The sequence below is a fragment of the Harpia harpyja genome, chromosome 3, assembly GCF_026419915.1.
Source record: "Harpia harpyja isolate bHarHar1 chromosome 3, bHarHar1 primary haplotype, whole genome shotgun sequence".
In the NCBI taxonomy this organism is placed as follows: domain Eukaryota; kingdom Metazoa; phylum Chordata; class Aves; order Accipitriformes; family Accipitridae; genus Harpia; species Harpia harpyja.
This window is the reverse complement of record NC_068942.1, coordinates 72,280,235-72,297,365: the sequence shown is the minus strand read 5'-3', so window position 1 is coordinate 72,297,365 and position 17,131 is coordinate 72,280,235. Positions and strand designations below refer to the sequence as shown.

The 17,131-nt window shown below is 39.9% G+C and overlaps 1 protein-coding gene across 2 annotated transcripts in view; it reads right to left on the bottom strand.

The window, feature by feature from the left end:
- The window catches only part of KIF26A (kinesin family member 26A), a 99,661-nt gene that overhangs the window by 11,310 nt on the left and 71,220 nt on the right, over positions 1–17,131 (bottom strand). For both annotated transcript variants that reach the window (XM_052783337.1, XM_052783338.1), the window contains exons 6-10: positions 5,005–5,214; positions 2,914–3,007; positions 2,173–2,435; positions 1,735–1,918; positions 1,258–1,417 (exon numbers count right to left, since the gene is read on the bottom strand). In XM_052783337.1, the coding sequence (XP_052639297.1) occupies positions 1,258–1,417; positions 1,735–1,918; positions 2,173–2,435; positions 2,914–3,007; positions 5,005–5,214 (911 nt within the window). The remainder of the gene's footprint in view (positions 1–1,257; positions 1,418–1,734; positions 1,919–2,172; positions 2,436–2,913; positions 3,008–5,004; positions 5,215–17,131) is intronic.

Below are 17,131 nucleotides of genomic sequence, written 5' to 3'. Positions count from 1 at the left end.
TTAGATATCAGAAATATATAAGCAGTGCCACCCCAACTAATCTAGTTCCCTTTCTGCCTGCTGTTCCCTGCTCTGACATAGCAAACGGGAAGCAGAATTTCTCTCTGAAGGCTCTCCTGGTGATGCAAGTCCTTTGTCATGGACAGCAAAGCTGACAAGACAGGTGACATTTTCTCCTCCTCTGGTCTCCAAGACACCTCTCCCCAGGGCTCCCTGGAAGCTGCTTCCTATCGCCCCCCCAAGCTGGCCCAACATGTGGGTACTACCGTCATGTTGGCTCACTAAACCATGGTAGGTGAAAAAGCTGAGGATCTGCCCTTCCCTATTCTAACCTACTCATCCTCTACTCCATCCACAAATCTAGCAACTAGCCTGAGGAAATTATCCTTCTGCCTAATACAGAAAGAAAGAACACCTGTTTGAGATGCAGCACTAGATAAATATGTGAAATGACATGATTGATAACGGCACAAAGTTATAACGCATGAAGACAAGCAGCAATTAAATTTAAGGACTGAAGGCCAAATTCTGGTAAGGGTGTTTACACTGTGGCTGTTGTCTTTACGCTAGGCTCCCCTCAGGTGTGTTTGACATAATATTATTGTCAAATACACTCCACAAAGGAACAAACCTAAATGTTCACTTTGGCTAAACAAATGTGCAACATGGTGGTCTTCTTTTTTTTAATTGAAAAGATGTATCATCCAAAAAAGCATACAGAAATAACAACCTTTGATGACCATACTTGATAAAGTCTCTAATATTTTTTGAAATTTCAATACAATTTTTTAATTTGGAAAAAGGAGAGAAAATCCTACGAAATTTTGATGAAATTGTTCACTAATGTCCAGCTGGCTGAGATTGGTCTAAATTCCAAACCCAGGAAACAAAGAGGCGATAGAAGGAAAGAAAAATTTGGACCATTTTCCCCTGCTTGTTTCAACAATCAAACCCTCCCCAACGTTTCACCTAACTTAAGTACATACCAATATGCATCTAATTTTTGACCATGTAATTAAGAATTTCACGTTACTAAGTGACATTGAAAAAGTTGTGTGTAGTATATATACATATAGACAGGTAGATGAATAGATATATGTATCTGTAATATAGAAGTGACCCTAAAAGAAGACAGGCCCCTCTCTGACAGAACTTCCTTTAACTTCATCTTAGGTAAAGAGTAAATTGTTGATGGAATTCATTGCTAAGGTAACACCAGCCACAAATTTAAGATAATACAGACAATAATTCACTTACTTATATGGCACATGCTTAGCACCATTAATTAAGGCCAAAATTACATTGCCCAGGGCAGAGAGAGACAGACATAGAGAGCCTCCTCCATCTCGGCTCTTGCTCAGCACTTTTTCACAACTCCCTAGATCAATGAGATGCAAACGGCTGCGTCCTCCAGACACTAAAACAAAAAGGGGAAAAACAATTGTACATCACGTTCTTGCATGGACTCAAGCCAAACTTGGTATTCAAAATGTATTCAAATGAGGAAAATAATGAATACAGCATGGGATAATGACCAAATTAAATATTAATAGTAAGGAAACCAGATATTGGCCACAGCTACCAAAGTTAAAGGTGACTCTACTGGCTTTAGGGTTCACTTTATTTTTTCTTTTTAATTTTATTGCAAATTATTGTTTAAACTAACCCAAAACCATGTAATTAACCCAAAACCACGTAATTTAAAAATAAACAATATGGTAAGAAGATTCATACTTCCTCCTTTGCCACTCTTCTCCATGCGATACTGGTATATGTGTAGAGTGAAGAGCATATGTGAATTCCTTCTATCTTCTTCCTCACATTCAGGTTTGCTGGTACTTCTGGCAGCAATTGCAGCATCAAGGAAAAAGGCAGCTTTCTCTGCTGTCGGGGCCCTTAGCTCACTTTGGTTTTGAAGCTTGAATATAAACAAGAAAATGACTAATTAGCACAGGGGCATTTTTTTTTATTATTATTTTTTGCTGAACTGGCTAAATCTCTAGGGCACTAAAAGAAACAAATATGTACACCATGGGAGAAGGGCTTATGAATTAAAAGCAATAAATTTTTTTTACTGTCTTAAAAGTTGTCATAATTGTTGTCAGATAAAAGGAAATAAAAAGCAGAAGAAAGTCAGCCTCAGAAAAATCTATGTTGTGATATCCATTATACCTGGGTTCCACATATTGGATCTTCTCTCAGATAAACCCCGGGAGACTGGCCGTCTTGAAGGCTGCCAGTGGCTACTTCAGCTAACAAATCCTTAAGGTTTTCATCTTTGCCACTGATCTCCACAGCAGATACTCTAATAGAGAAACGAGTCCCAGTTTTTTCTTTACGTTCATTGATTAATTTGAAGAGCCAAGAAATTGCACAGGGGATGATACCAAGGCTTTGTGTGGAGTTATCTTTCCCAATCATGGTAAAAGATTTTCCTACAATGAAAAGACAAACATGAACTTAATTCACCTTTCTTGTACAAGACAGTGTCTCTTCATATCACCACTGTACATTACATGCAATGCCATGTGCTGCACAGATAATGGGAAAGAACAGATGCAAAAATGCAAAGTATTTAATTATTAATCCATTACTATTTATTCAATTAGTTTTGCAATTATTGTAACTCAGACCCACAGCAAATTAACGTTCAAAACATCTCTGATCTTTTGATTTTCATCACAATGCACCTATATAAACTTGATCTTGAATAAGCTAATCTGATGTTACATTTTACCTTTTCAAATTAAAACTTACAGTCCCAGTGTAGAAATAAACCATGATAAGTTTGCAAAGCTAATTAAAAAGAAATTCTAATCTATTCATATACTCCAGGTTTATTGTTCCAGGAGCTGACAGCATGTAATTACCAGACTGACATAGTAATTAACTGTAACGAATTTGGGAGCTCACCAAGCTTGACATGACCAAAGCAAAATATGCAACCATCTGCACCATTCACAACAGACTGGATTACTTCTGCTACTGTTCCAGAGCATACCTCAGCCTGAAAGAAAGATTGGAGACAAATAAGTAAAAGAGCATATACTGCTATGGTTTTTACTATTCTTCTGTAATGAAATGAATGACTCAATATTTTTGAGGCGCAATATTCTCCCCATTTTTATGGCATCAGTCCTATTATTTTAGTAACTATGCTATCTTAAAAAATAATAAAATATGTTACTACAGCCTAAAATAGTTTTCAATTCTATTAAACCAATTCTCTTGGAATATTGATTCTATGACTAATGTAGCAAACTGAATGCTATCCAACCAGGCTTCCTGCTGGTATAATAGCTTAGCCAAGGCTATTCAGCAATAGTAGCAACTCCACTGAAATTAAGCTACTCAAGAGTGCTCACAGGAATTAGAAAGACATTCATACTGGAGAAAATGCATTAAGATCCCTGAATAAGATTTCATAGTATCACATTTTCCTCTTCCAGGGGAAACATCATCATCAATAAAGAGAACTTTCAAAAATATTTGAGTGTACTAAAACCAGTTTATCCACATCAGTGAAGGTTTCAAATATACAATAAGATGATCTATTAAATACAGCAACTGGGGGCAGGGGAGAGGGTTGGTGTAAATATGTAACTACAGTGAAATGATAAGGCTCTGTTTGCAGGTGCATGGCAGTAAGCTTGCCTCAAGCAACAACACCTGCACAGAAGTGGCTGCACTGGCCAACATCACCCAGAAACACCACAAACAGGCCACCCCACGGGCCCACCACAAGGACCTGCAAGAGCCTAGCCAAACCAGGAGTCAACAACCTGAAGGACTGGTGCCAAAACCAGCAGAGAAGCAGGCTGTGACCGGCCACCCTGCAGCAGGGCTGGCAACACAAGTAAGAAAATGCCACTTCCAGTTCTGGACTAATATTGAGATCACTGTTGCATATTTCTACACAAAGATGCCATTTGAGCTTATGCAGGATCTTAAAAACAGCCTCCTGATGTTGTTACCATTGCTTTAGGCACTGATGTGTGTGGAAGGTTATTTTCCATCTTTAGTACTTGGCTGGAACTTGGACCTAATAGATATTTACATATCTCTCGTTTGGGACCCCAAAAATTAAACAAAATCCTAGGAGGAGATCTGAGGGTGGGATTCTGAACTAGATCTTGTCATGTTTTCTCAACATTAATATACCATTTTGACCTTGGATGTTTTGTGGTGTATTTTTCACCCTAATTTTTTTCAGCACTTCAAACTTGGAGTAGTTCTTCATACGCTGCTGAATTTGTTCTTCTTTTTAAAACTGTTCTAGGATTTTTTTTCTGAACTGAAGATTTTTCCCAGAAGGAAATTTCAGGTGTCCATGAGTCCATGTCCATCCCCGAATATACTGCAGCCCACAATCCTCTCAAATACCAGCCATCCTGTCTGTGTATCAGGTTTCAGGTCTGAGGCTACTACTGCACAAATACACTCTTCTGCAGGCCAAAAGAAAGGCATGCACCATCATCAGCACAACCATCAAGATAAAATAATCAGTCAAAACCACAGTATAAACAAACTGGAAAAGGCGAGGAAAATATAAAAGCTGCCTAACTGTTTCAGTATAGCAATCCCACAGGGATAGCTGTATCTCTTCTCCTAACAACAGCATTTAGTTTAACGTTAAACACATGTTCATTTCCCATTGAAAGCAGTGGGGAAGGACTTTATTTCAGTGACATCAAATGGGTTAAAACCTAACCGGATGGAAAAGTGCATTTCAAATTGGCTGTGTGTCTTTCTCTAACAAGAGAAAATGCAGGAAGATAATTTAGTCGGTAAATCCATCTCCCCAGCTATTATTCCTTAATTTTACATCTCGACTAAACTGAAAATGTAAGAATTTACCCACTTGTCTATTAATTACCATGTTTTTTCCAGGCATTAAGGCAACTCATTCAAATACAATTCCCCAGAAACAGAAAGAACTGTTCAGGCAATCAAATGCAGTGGCCATGAGAAGACTCTGGAGGTTTTTGCGAGTGACTTCAGTACCTGCGAAGCATCCTGGGGGAAAACCGCATCAAAGGCAAACATCTTTGGGACAGCAACAATGCCTCTTCTGTGACCTGCATTGGAAGGCCCACTTGCCGCTGGATCATAAAACGTGATTTGCTTTTTTCGTGGGTCTACCTTTAGGAAGGACATGGATTCAGATGTTTCATGTGCTCCTTGAAAGGGACAAATCCTTACCATCACTTTCACCTGCAAGAAGAAAGCAACAACTTGAGTTCCCAGCTACAGATAAACACATGCAAAGCATTCCTCCTAAGCCCACTCCCCTTCCCATGACACATTCATTTATAATATTTAGGTGTGTCAGAACAACCGTGGGACAAAACCAGAGCCAGATTTTCCAGCCTAGTTTCCACCCTGGGGTCTTCACTGAACTAGCTTTTAAAGGTGCACTTTGTCCCTTCAGTTGACTCTGTTCCAGTTTTACCATTTCAATTTATAAATGTCTGATCTGCAGGTAGGTGTAATACCATGCCTAAAGAAAAGGAAACTCTAGTCTTCTACCTTTCAAGTACTCAATGTAACTGCAAGCACAAACCAATCCACTCTGAAAATCAGTCTGAATAACAAAAGTCTCAGACACCTAGTGCATTCAAACCGAACTAAATCTAGAAACTTTCAATTCCTTATCAAATTCTTCTAATAAAAAGGTGCTTCTCTTATAGCTTTCCCAGGCAGATGCCTTTATGCTGTCATTGCTAGGCTCTTTGGTGGTTAGTTGCAGATTTAATGGAAAAGAAGGGAAGAAAAAAAAAAACATTAAAATGACAAAAAGCTTGAGAAGAAACCACTCACAAAGTACATCTCTACTGCAGCATTGCAAATGCTGATTTCCTACACATGGCATTTTAAGACAGCATTGTTAGAGAGCTCAGACATGTTGGCTGTGATTTCCAAAGCAGCTTATGGGTGCCAAGTGATTGGGTCTCACGAAAGTTCAGCAAAGGCTGCACACCTGCCTCTTCTAAGCTTCCTGGAAATCATACTCTTACTTTGAAAAACTGTGAAATACTGCCTCAAACCCGCTTACGACCATTTATCCTTATGAAATGCTCCCAGGTCAGAACCAGTGTGTTTTATACACCTTGCACTGAAGTAAATGACTATTACAGGCACAACTTCAACTCTGCACTGCCCAGCAGATCAAACTTAAAAAGAAAGCAATGCTCAGCCAAAGTGACTTTCCATGGCCAGTATGAAATGTTTCAACAACAAGCTGAACAACAGTATTACCTCCTTATCCAACTAGCAGACAACTTTCACAGCACCATTGTTAACCACCTAATTTCACTGGGTGAAGAGCCTCCATGGCTGTAATACACCACAGCCAGCACAGCTAGAACAACTTACACTCATACTCTCCAGAGCACCCATTAGAAGCTTCATCTTCTGCAATGCAACTGCTGACCCACAAAACACCCACTCCTTTTACAGCACTTGCACCTGATTTGGAAGGGGAGTGACAGATAGCAACCCCTCTGCTGCAAATCTGCCAGGTGAACCCTCCAAAGACAGAGCACACGCTCGCTTGCTGATGAGTCAGCACTCGGCACTGGTGAGGCTGCACCTTGAATACTGTGTTCAGTTTTGGGCCCCTCACTACAAGAAAGACACTGAGGTGCTGGAGCGTGTCCAGAGAAGGGTGACGAAGCTGGTGAAGGGTCTAGAGCACAAGCCTTATTGAGGAGCGGCTGAGGGAACTGGGGTTGTTCAGTCTGGAGAAAAGGAGGCTGAAGAGAGACCTTATCGTTCGCTACAACTACCTGAAAGGAGGTTGTAGTGTGGTGGGTGTCGGTCTCTTCTCCCAAGTAACAAATGATAGGACGAGAGGAAATGGCCTCAAGTTGTGCCAGGGGAGGTTTAGATTGGATATTAGGAAAAAATTCTTCACCGAAAGGGTTGTCAAGCACTGTAGCAGGCTGCCCAGAGAAGTGGTTGAGGCACCATCCCCGGAGGTATTTAAAAGACATGTAGATGTGGCATTTAGGGACATGGTTTAGAGGCGGACTTGGCAATGCTATGTTAACAGTTGGACTCAATGATCTTAAAGGTCCTTTCCAACCAAAATGATTCTATGATTCTATGAGTCAGGCCCACCTCTAGCCCTGAGCTGGGTGTTGCATGGGGAAGCTGGGTTGGAAAACATGCATCTCTGATAAAGAATGATCCTCCTTTTCAGTAACTTTTTGTTGCTAAATTTAACCTTAAATCTGCCAGAACACTTTGACTCCTACTTACTATGTTCTGAGAACATTATGTCAATAAAATGGTGTGCACTTATTACACTGGCACATTCTTTGTGTGTTTACAAAAAAACGCGCTTTGCAGTCAGCATCTCCCCATCACTCCTGTATCCAGAGAAATAATGGCAAAGGAAGAACCAAAATTGAAAAACTACTTCAGCAAAGCACAACATGGGAAATGCAGGCAACGAACAGAGACCAGAACAGGCTGAGCCACCCTCTAGGACTGCCCTTCATATCAGGTAAGATGAAAAGGTGACGGTATACACACCTGCACCCAGTGGGTGCAGTGAAATGTAGTGCCCAAGCCAGGATGATCCACAGCAGACGGGTGGCTGCAGCAGTAAGCACCATGCTGAACTGTCCCTGCCTTTATCAACTGGGGAGGGTGGGTAGTTCAAAGATTTCATTTAGGTCCTCAACTGTTTCATTTTTCCAGCTCCTCCTTTCTACAGGGGCTAAGCTGCACACAGACATCCCTGCACAATTAGTCAAGCATCCTCACAGAAAATATTTTCAACAAGGAGGCTATAAAAGCTTTTCCCCAACATTTTTTCTGAACAAAGAGGTTAAGAAACAACTGACCCCTCCAGTAAACACTGCAGGAGGCTCTACCAAAGGTAGCAGCAAATTCTTCCACCTATTGACTCAAGCAGTCCCTTGATTTCAACACGTTCTTTTCTTTCCCCTTTCATAGTGATATGAATATGAAAATACAGTCCCAGAAAATAAGCAAACCTTAGAATAAATGAAACAGCTGCTTCAAAAGCAAAGTGCATCAGAGGTGACACATTCAAGGCTGTTTCCCCATAAAAGCTCCATGAAGCCAGCTTTGTGTATTAGCCTGCTAGCTCAACCTTGACATGCTACCAAGGTGCTCAGAAAAATAACCTCCCTCAGGGAAAAAAACCCAAACAACAAAACACCTAAATATATATATATATATATATATATATATATATATAAAAAAGTACAAATGCCCACTTCAGGGTCACTTGATTAAAATGAATTTTAAAATATATGCTGTTTTCAAAGCACTCCTCTAAACAGTCCTTTATGTTCTCTCTTCCAACTATTATTAGATTATAGCAGCCAGAGCTTGGATAAGAGGAAAATTGGTTTACTCCTGACCTAAACAGCAAGTTACTCCATCAGAGCATTGCTCCCCCTAACACAAAGATGGCTTCACCCCCAGAAAAACCTTGTGTATCAAATCAGCTTTTTGAGACCACCTCTCTGAAGCAGAAAGATACTAAAATAGCTTCCCACAATAGATCAGATCCAAAAATTAACAGGCCTCAAGGGTCATCTTCATTTTTACAGTGGAAGTGAAGTTTCAAGACAAATGGGAGGGGGAAGAGAAAAGCAGCTTGAGGGAGTTCTTCTTTTAGTGTTTTGTGTATAAAAGCTGATTTGCAGAGTAGAAAAACACTGATTTCAAATTCAGTTTCTCTGCTCACTAAATCTATCTGTAAGTGATGCCTACCAGAAATTGTAGGGTTATAATGTGTCACAGTCATTCATGATGCTGAGCCAGACTGACTTCACTGGGAAATGAAGTGGAAATGCTCATGAAAGTACCAACAAGCACAAAGATTACTCAAACATATCCTTTCACGACAGCAAAAACTAGGTGCTGGCAGATCCTGGGTGCACGCACACACTTCTAAGTATGTAAAAGAAAGGTTCGGTGTTATGCTATTTATTCTCCTTACACTTCTTGCACTCCTGTGTCTCAGGACCAGTCTTAAGTGACAGGTTTATATTCTCAGCTCTGAAGTTTATCCCAGTACTCTTCTGGGATGACTACTGCAGAAAAAGCAGCGTACTATAGAGCCAGCATGGTTCCTGCCTTAAGGATCAATTTAACTGCATCTTCTCCTGGGTCTCTTTATCTAGTTCTCATACAAAAGGCATGCTCACCTGTAGAGATAGCAATGTGCAGTGCAGGAAATCATCCAGATACAAGGGCTTGCAGTGAGGGGAGGATTCAAGAAAACACAGGAACCTGTAAATCTTAACAAAACTTTGGCCCGTAACTAGGGAGCAAAGCAGCAATACCTGAACTACACTCTAATGCTTTTATTTGTTTATGAAAATGAATTACTAGAATTAAGTGCAATAACATATGTTTCAGGCCCACTCAGGATCACACCCTCTGTGGGCAGTTATTGAACAATATGGCCAGCTTTCTGGTGGTCAGTTCCGACTGCAGCGGTACCAGCTACAGGTAACACTTGTACAAAGAAACACAAGATAAGGAATTTAGAGGAGAATGAATGAAGAAATGGAAGAATAAGACAGGTCTAAAAGAGTAACAACACATCTGAGGGGAAAAAAGAAGAGAGCTAAAAGGAATGGCAATGAGGGGCTGTGGGGGTGGGGTGGAGGGAGGGGAAGAGAAAGAACACAAGAAAGGAAAGACAATACAAATATGGCAAATCCAGAAAAGTCATCTCAGACTCAGGGCATCTCTGCCCTGACCACTTTTAGACTCCTTAAGGAGAGTTAAGGTGGCACATCCATCCTGTGATGGGGGTGACCCTTCCTCCTAGAACTGGGGATATTTAGTAACTCCTTTTTAAACCCCTTTTGTGTATTTCTTCTTCAATGTCACAGAAAGATGCAGAGTAAGGAAGATAATTACAAGTGGAAGTTTATCATCATCAAGGATACAAGGATTTGTACATAGACATTCATACAGATATTGAATATTGGATAGAGGCTCCATTTTAATCAGGATGTTGATAGAAAAAGAGGATAGGTTTGTATTTGAGTTCAATTTCTTCAAATAAAAATAAAAGAAACACAGACATCACAATACTTGGACATTATTAACATTTTTCTTAGTGCCTGAAGACAGCCTAAATCATGCAAACCACTGAAGTATCTCATTAATTAACTGACTCTAATCTGGTGGATTTTGTACACTGGGGGTTAAAACTCCACTACTGAACTTTCCAAATTCATGTTTCTGCAGGAACCAGGATGTCAGCAGAATTGCCGAAGGAAACCCTATTAAAATCAAAAGTGTTTGGGAAAAGAAGATGGCAAATACATCCTGAATATGCCATTAAAAGATAAAGAATTTAAAAAATAAATAAACGAGCACATAATTTGGAAAAGCCCTAAAAACGGGCGGCATAAGGTCAGAGGCCCACCCAGCACAACAACGGGTGTAATTTTAACCTTCACTGGCAAGGCTGGGAGAGAGATTCATAGCAATAAAGAATTTCTTTTTTTTTTTTTTTTAAGTTTATCTGTCTGTCAGCCTACAGTGGAAGTCAGGGAAAAGAAAGACTACAAAAGTAAACATCTGCAAGCTAGAATTCCTTTGCTCCACCTATGTAATGGCAAACCCAGTGGATGGATGCTGAAACATAAAACCAAAAATCATACCACAATTTTATGCACACATAAAGTATTTAAAGGGAGATAAACTGGAAAAGGGCAGATTTCTGAAAAAAAAAAGACAGGAGAAAAAAAAAGTCCCCTGTGTGGAGGACAATGGCTATGTAGGGGACACGGGAGCTACACCCATACAGTTTTAGAAACACCTGATGACACCAGTAAAGAACCACAGATCCATATAGTACACTCAAATTTCAGTAATTTGTTGGAGCCCTGAGCCAAAACTCCAGACCTTGACATCTTTGACCCTTAAGAAAGTCAAATCTAGATGCATATTTAACAATTCTGACCTAAACACTGCAATATCTCAGAAACTGAGGGCTGTACATCCTGGCTCTTCCTCCTCTTGCAGCCCTCCTCCTCCACTGCTACTGTCTACACCATTTCACACCTAAACGTCACAAGGAGGGACCTTCTCCCCCATCGCCACACGGCAGTCGCTGTTCCCATGCTGTGACCTTCTCCAGTAGTGCCAGCCCGACATGCCCCCTTTGTGCGGACTCATGATTTCCAGACCTCCCCCTGCATACGGAACCAGCTGCAGTTGAGGAGAACAGGACAGAGGAGTCACAGCAACCAAAATAACGGGCTGGCTTCAGGACTGGTCAAGAGTGCAGAACATCAAGCATACGTCAGTGCCAGAAAGCAGGTTTGGAAAAAGTAAGAGACAGACCAAAAAGCCGTGAAACCCAAATTTCAAAGCAACTCTCTGACAGCAAGACGTGAATGTGAGACTGATGGCCAGAGGCAAGCTAGCAGTTTTGTCTACTACAGCCCATTTATTTTGGATATGCTCAGTTCAATGGAGCTACGGCAAAGCCACACATCAATGAACACAAAACTCCTCCAAGACCAGTGAGGCATGCGTCATCCCAGAAGAAAACACATCCAAGGCTGAATTTGTAGAGAGAAGAGCCAGCGATAACAGAGAGAATGACACAATCCTACACAATTTTAGACAGAAACAGCCAGGAGACTGAGACAGTCAGGTTCACATCGATTATTACCCCGTAATCAAAAGAGATGGAAGGGCTGTCAACTCTGAGACCAGAGAAAGAGGAAGGACCGTCTCACACTTAAAGAACCAGACGATTTGAATTCTGTTCCTAAGACTATCATGGACCTCTACTGCATGTTTTAGACAACAAATAAAAAAAATACTATATATATATCTCAGAAAGTTGGTCATTCATTTTTCAGTGGACTGAAGGGTGGCAAATACTCTATGTGGTTTAATTTGGGGCAGACATGTAGACAGAGAAGACTCCACTAATTCACTAAGTAATGACTAGACTCCATGGCATTTCGAATGCTGAAGAAATTAAGACCCTAACCCAGCCAAGTATGTTAGCACAGGCATAACTGGAACATATGGTACCTCCTTTGAAATCAATGGATGTGCAGTGTTCATATGTTTATAGTGATGGTTTGTTAAGCATTTGATGCTTATAGAGTTGTCCAGTTTCAAATTAGACAGAATGAGAAGGAAAAAATAGAAGGAATGAATTAAAAAGCATGTAAAATTTTAAAATACATGTGCTCAAGCCTTTTTTACTAAAATAAACTCTGACTTTATTTGTCTGTATTTTGGGAAAGTGCTGGCCCTATACTGGAATCCATTCTAAAAATGCTGCTCATATTCTGCATTACAGCAGCATCATAATCCCTAAATGAACAAGCAATTTGGTCTTTAGCAATAAATGTCATTATATCAAATTTGAACAGACACTAAATATTCCCTGGAAACACACATCCTTGACAGGCATCGTACAGCCAGGAAGTTAATTTTGTCCAGTGTTCACAAAATGGCGTATAACAGCAGGTTAATTAAATAACTATGTTTAGACATCCACCATTCTGAATTAAGATTTCTCAGCAAGAAATTACAAAGAATTCACATTCAGTTGAATAAAGGCCATTTTCCAATGAAATCACTTATTTTTCAACTACAGTGTAAATCAAATTACAAAAGTCCTAGTTCAGAGCCAATATTTTTCATGGATTTAATTGTAACTGACAGATATATAACCCTTGCTAAATTGGTTTACTGTGGGTAGTTCTTACAAGCCTTTCATATACTGCCGCTACCAATGGATGGCAAATTTATATGCAAAATTGCCGTGCTAGCATAGACCATCTAGCTCCCCTGGGAGAACCTAAAAAAAAAAAAAAAAATCACTTCTGTATTGTACTCTATTAAAGAAGAATTGATTCTCTGCTCCCAAAAGACATGAAGAAAACTATTTCATTTTTAAAGGTGAAAACAAAGTAGAAGAATATGTATTTTTATCTAATTTTTCCACGTTTTTGTTTAAGCAGTTCAAGGCATTTCGGCAGGGATCTATGTACCTTGGACGATACAGGACTACGTACATCGATAGAAGAGTACTTCATATGATACATGATTTATATCAGAAATAACACTCTAGTCATTACGAAACAAGCAGCAATAAAGATGACAAAATTAAGTACCTATTTGTTATCCGTCATCAAACCATCGTAAGAACCAGTGAATGGGACATACCCCACACTTAAGAAAACCCTACATGATCAGTAAATCATATTAGCAGTACCTTAGCTATGGCTTGGTAAAGCATAAATGAAAGTAAATGTCTAAAACACATAAATGGAGACCAGTATGTATATACCTGTCCAAGAAACATGTCTGACAATTCAGGTTCTCTTTAAATGCTCCACTTCAATTGTCTCACATAGGAGGATTCTGTCATTCTAACATAAAAAATTGACAGGAACCTTGGCAGAGACAAGCACTTAAAGTTGCTGTTGTAAGTGATGCAGTATTATAAAGAATGAGCTGAATAGAACCCCAGAAAAAACATTTTGCATTAAAAAGGCTTCCTACCATGCTAAAGAAAAATAGCAAATTAGAATGCTACACAGCAGCCACTGTAAAAAGGATGTCTTTTTTAATACCACAATATGATAAATTATCTTAAGTAGCACATTAATGTCAGAAATTGAGCATAATCTAACTTCTTTCCAGTGACAATATTAAATGGCTTTCAGACGTCTTTCCTACTATTCTGACATTAAATTTAATAACACCCAGAGAGACCACAAAAATGATTCAGTTACAAGAATCATACTGTACTGGATCATTGCCTTTTAAGTAGGATTCAGCTAAAAGATTTGGACTCTGATGTTTTTGGCACATTCAAGAGAAAGGTATGAAATTTGCTACGTAACATTTACCAGTAGCAGGCAAAACTCCTTTCAGAATCCAGTTTGCATTGGTAGTGAGATTTTCCTTTGTGCATGAGAGTTTGGTTATTGTTGATTATATGAAACACTAGTCCCAGAAAGACCTACAGTTCTAAAATATATTTTTTTTTTTTAAGCTTTTCCCTGCTTGGTATTCCTGAGTATTGACAAACCCTGAAAGCACCTGTGAGAGTGTAAAACATTTTGCACCCTTAGTAAAGAAAATTAAGCAAAAGGCTTAATTAAAGATTTGTATCACAGGGTAAGTCCACACGCTCCTGCTGAAATTATCATAAGGGGAAAAATTGGTATTTGTGAAACATAAAAGAAATTAATAAGACATTTATTTCCCACCCTCCAAGACAGTACTTGAAACAATGAGAAATTATAAACAGAAATTGCAACAGATACATACAGGCTCTCTGCTGTACTAAGTCTCTAACAGCAAATGTATTCAATCATAGAAGCCATATAGCAATTTCACCACAGCAGAACTGTATGATATGCATGGAGGTGATGATGTGAGATTAAGAACAAATGTAGATCTTGGGCTCAAATAATCAGTAACTGAGTTCAAGTGGCCATAATGATCTTTTCCCATTCCTGCCTCCTCCAGCAGTTCTCACAATGCACAGTTACTTCCTTTGCTATAGTCATGCAGCTTATGATAAGCAAGAATTCAAGCCTCTTCCCTTCCCCAAACATCCATCGAGCTCACAAGTTCAAGACAAGGTCCTATAACCAGTGACAGGACCTGTCCAATTCTAGACACCACAGAAACACCCAAGATAGTCCTGATGCTGCCTCTGCTCAATTCAATCAGTTCTTTAGATTCAGCTGTCCCTTCACCCAGTTCCAAATAACTCTCATTCATGTGTTTAACTCTGAAACCAATGAAAAGGACTTAATGCATGAGGAAGCTCTCCACTGAATTGGTGCTCTGGCCAAAGGGAGTTTCTTTGGCAGGATAAGCCAACAGTCATGGTAGGGCAGCTTTGAAAGTGCACATGAAATAAGGAAGGTGAAATTCCAGGTATGGATGTTAATTTGTTTGGTGAGGTCTTTTTTTCCAAAGGTTTAGGCTTACTGGGTCCAGGTCTGTACCAGCAGAAGAACACACCCTGCTGCTGCTTTTGCATGCTGCGGTCTTAGGATCCAGCCCTTCCCTCGCTCAGCCACGGCAACAGCTCCCCTCTGAGAAGGTAATTTAGGGATAAATACATAGGGGAGGAGGGGAAAACTTTACATTTCTTCAGTTGTTACCATACTCTATTAAACTTCTTTAAAGATACTACCTCAAGGAAGAAGGCCAGTAAAGAAAAAACATCAATGAGTGACTGTTATTTAAGCATTATGAGCCTGAAGAGCAATGTGTATTTATATCACACACTGTTAGACCCCCCCTCTAAAACTAAAGATGCTTAATCTTCTTGCCTCCTGAACAGTCAATAAGGCATTTCTTTAGAAGCTCAGACTCATGACAACAAACCTAATGCTGTAGCTTCCACAATGGCTGGTAGAATGGGTTACAGTCATGCCTGATTTCCTTACAGCTTATCGTTTGTGCATGCATAGTTAGAGCTCCTTTTCTTACGTACATTACCTTGTGTTAATCAATATGAAAGTTCATCAGCCTCTTTATCCACTCAGTAATTTCAGTGTCATGACATCTTTTTCCAAGTCTTCACAGTCAGTTTTAGCTTTGGCTGCTCTGAATACGCAGCTTCACCACCTCATCCAAACCATTTAGGAAGACACCGAACATCGCAGACCTCCATATGATGCCACCACTAACTTTGCTCCAGTGCGAAATCTGCCCTCTTGTTTCCTACCACTTATTAAACCACTAGAGAATACATGACAGCTTAGGGGTTCTTTAAAAAACCTAGGTCAGGGCACTTGTCAAAAGCTTTTTCAAAATCCAAATACACTCTATCAACCAGAACAACCGTATTCAAATGCTTGCTGACTCTTCCACAGAACGCTAACGTATGTGTTCCACCTGTAAAAGCTTCATCAACTGATCCCTACTATATCACATTAATCCCTGCCTGCTAATTTCTATCTTTATTATCGTTTCAACCACTTTGCCTGGTTACCTAGTCTGAGAGTCAGCCTTATGACACTATACTTCTAGATGCCCTCTGGAGCCCTTTTTTCCCTTTTGGCCCCAAAATGACACGACATTTTCCACATTCTGTTCCCACGTCTCTTATAGTGTATTGAATACCAACTAAAAGACAACCTTGAGCATCAGTGGGGGAAAAAATATTAAGAATTACCATTGCAGGGGAAACAGAGAAAGCCAATCATATTGGTCATTGTAAATGTTTCAACATGTCCTTTGCTCTAAGCTTTCAGCAGGTTTACAAAAGAAATGTGACTACCTAGAGTGTGTCATTACAGATAATAATTAGTTGTTGCAGTATTCAGGCCTTACTCACTTAAAATAAACGGTATTTCCATCCATTCACCTTTTCAGCTTTTCATAAAGGGAACCACATTGCTCCCATTGAAGTATCTTGGACACTTCATGAGTTTCTAGTTTATTACTCTATTCTTCATACTCTTAAATTTTATCTCTTCAGCCCCTTCACAGTAAGAAAAAGCACGTTTCTCTATGGAATCCTGTCCTGCTCTGAAAGACACCATTTGACAAGAAGGGAATTAAAACTTGTCAAGCTATCTGTGCTCAGAGAAATCACCCCCTTGAGGAGAATAATGACTGGTCCTCGATGGGTTATTCTCAGCTTAGTAAAGTGAAGTTACGCAGGAATTAGGCAGCCCATCAGCACTGCTAGATTCTTACCTGCACAGCAGAAACCAGCAAGGAACCACTCCTCCAGATCATAACTAACCATGAAAGATAAAACAGCAGCAAGCAGGGGTTGAGGAAGGAAAAGGCTGCCCCACCAGCTGCTTAACCCACTGTAACCACACAGCAGAAATAGGGTGAGGGACACCGCTGACCTGGGAACGATCACACAAACCAAGGAGAGCACCAGCCACAGCCACAGATGCTGTGGTAGGAAAAAGTGACTCCAGAATCCATCACTGATCCTGTCCCCTGTGTGTATCTCATACTTATTATTGGACAGGCTGCAAGAAAAAGCCAAGGAAAAAGATAACCAGGAGGAGTTTAAAGTAAAAAGCTGTTAGAAGAGGAGGGACTGAAGTTAACGGAGGACGACAGTGCATCTGCCAGTGTTTGTTGATTGTTCTCTCAATTG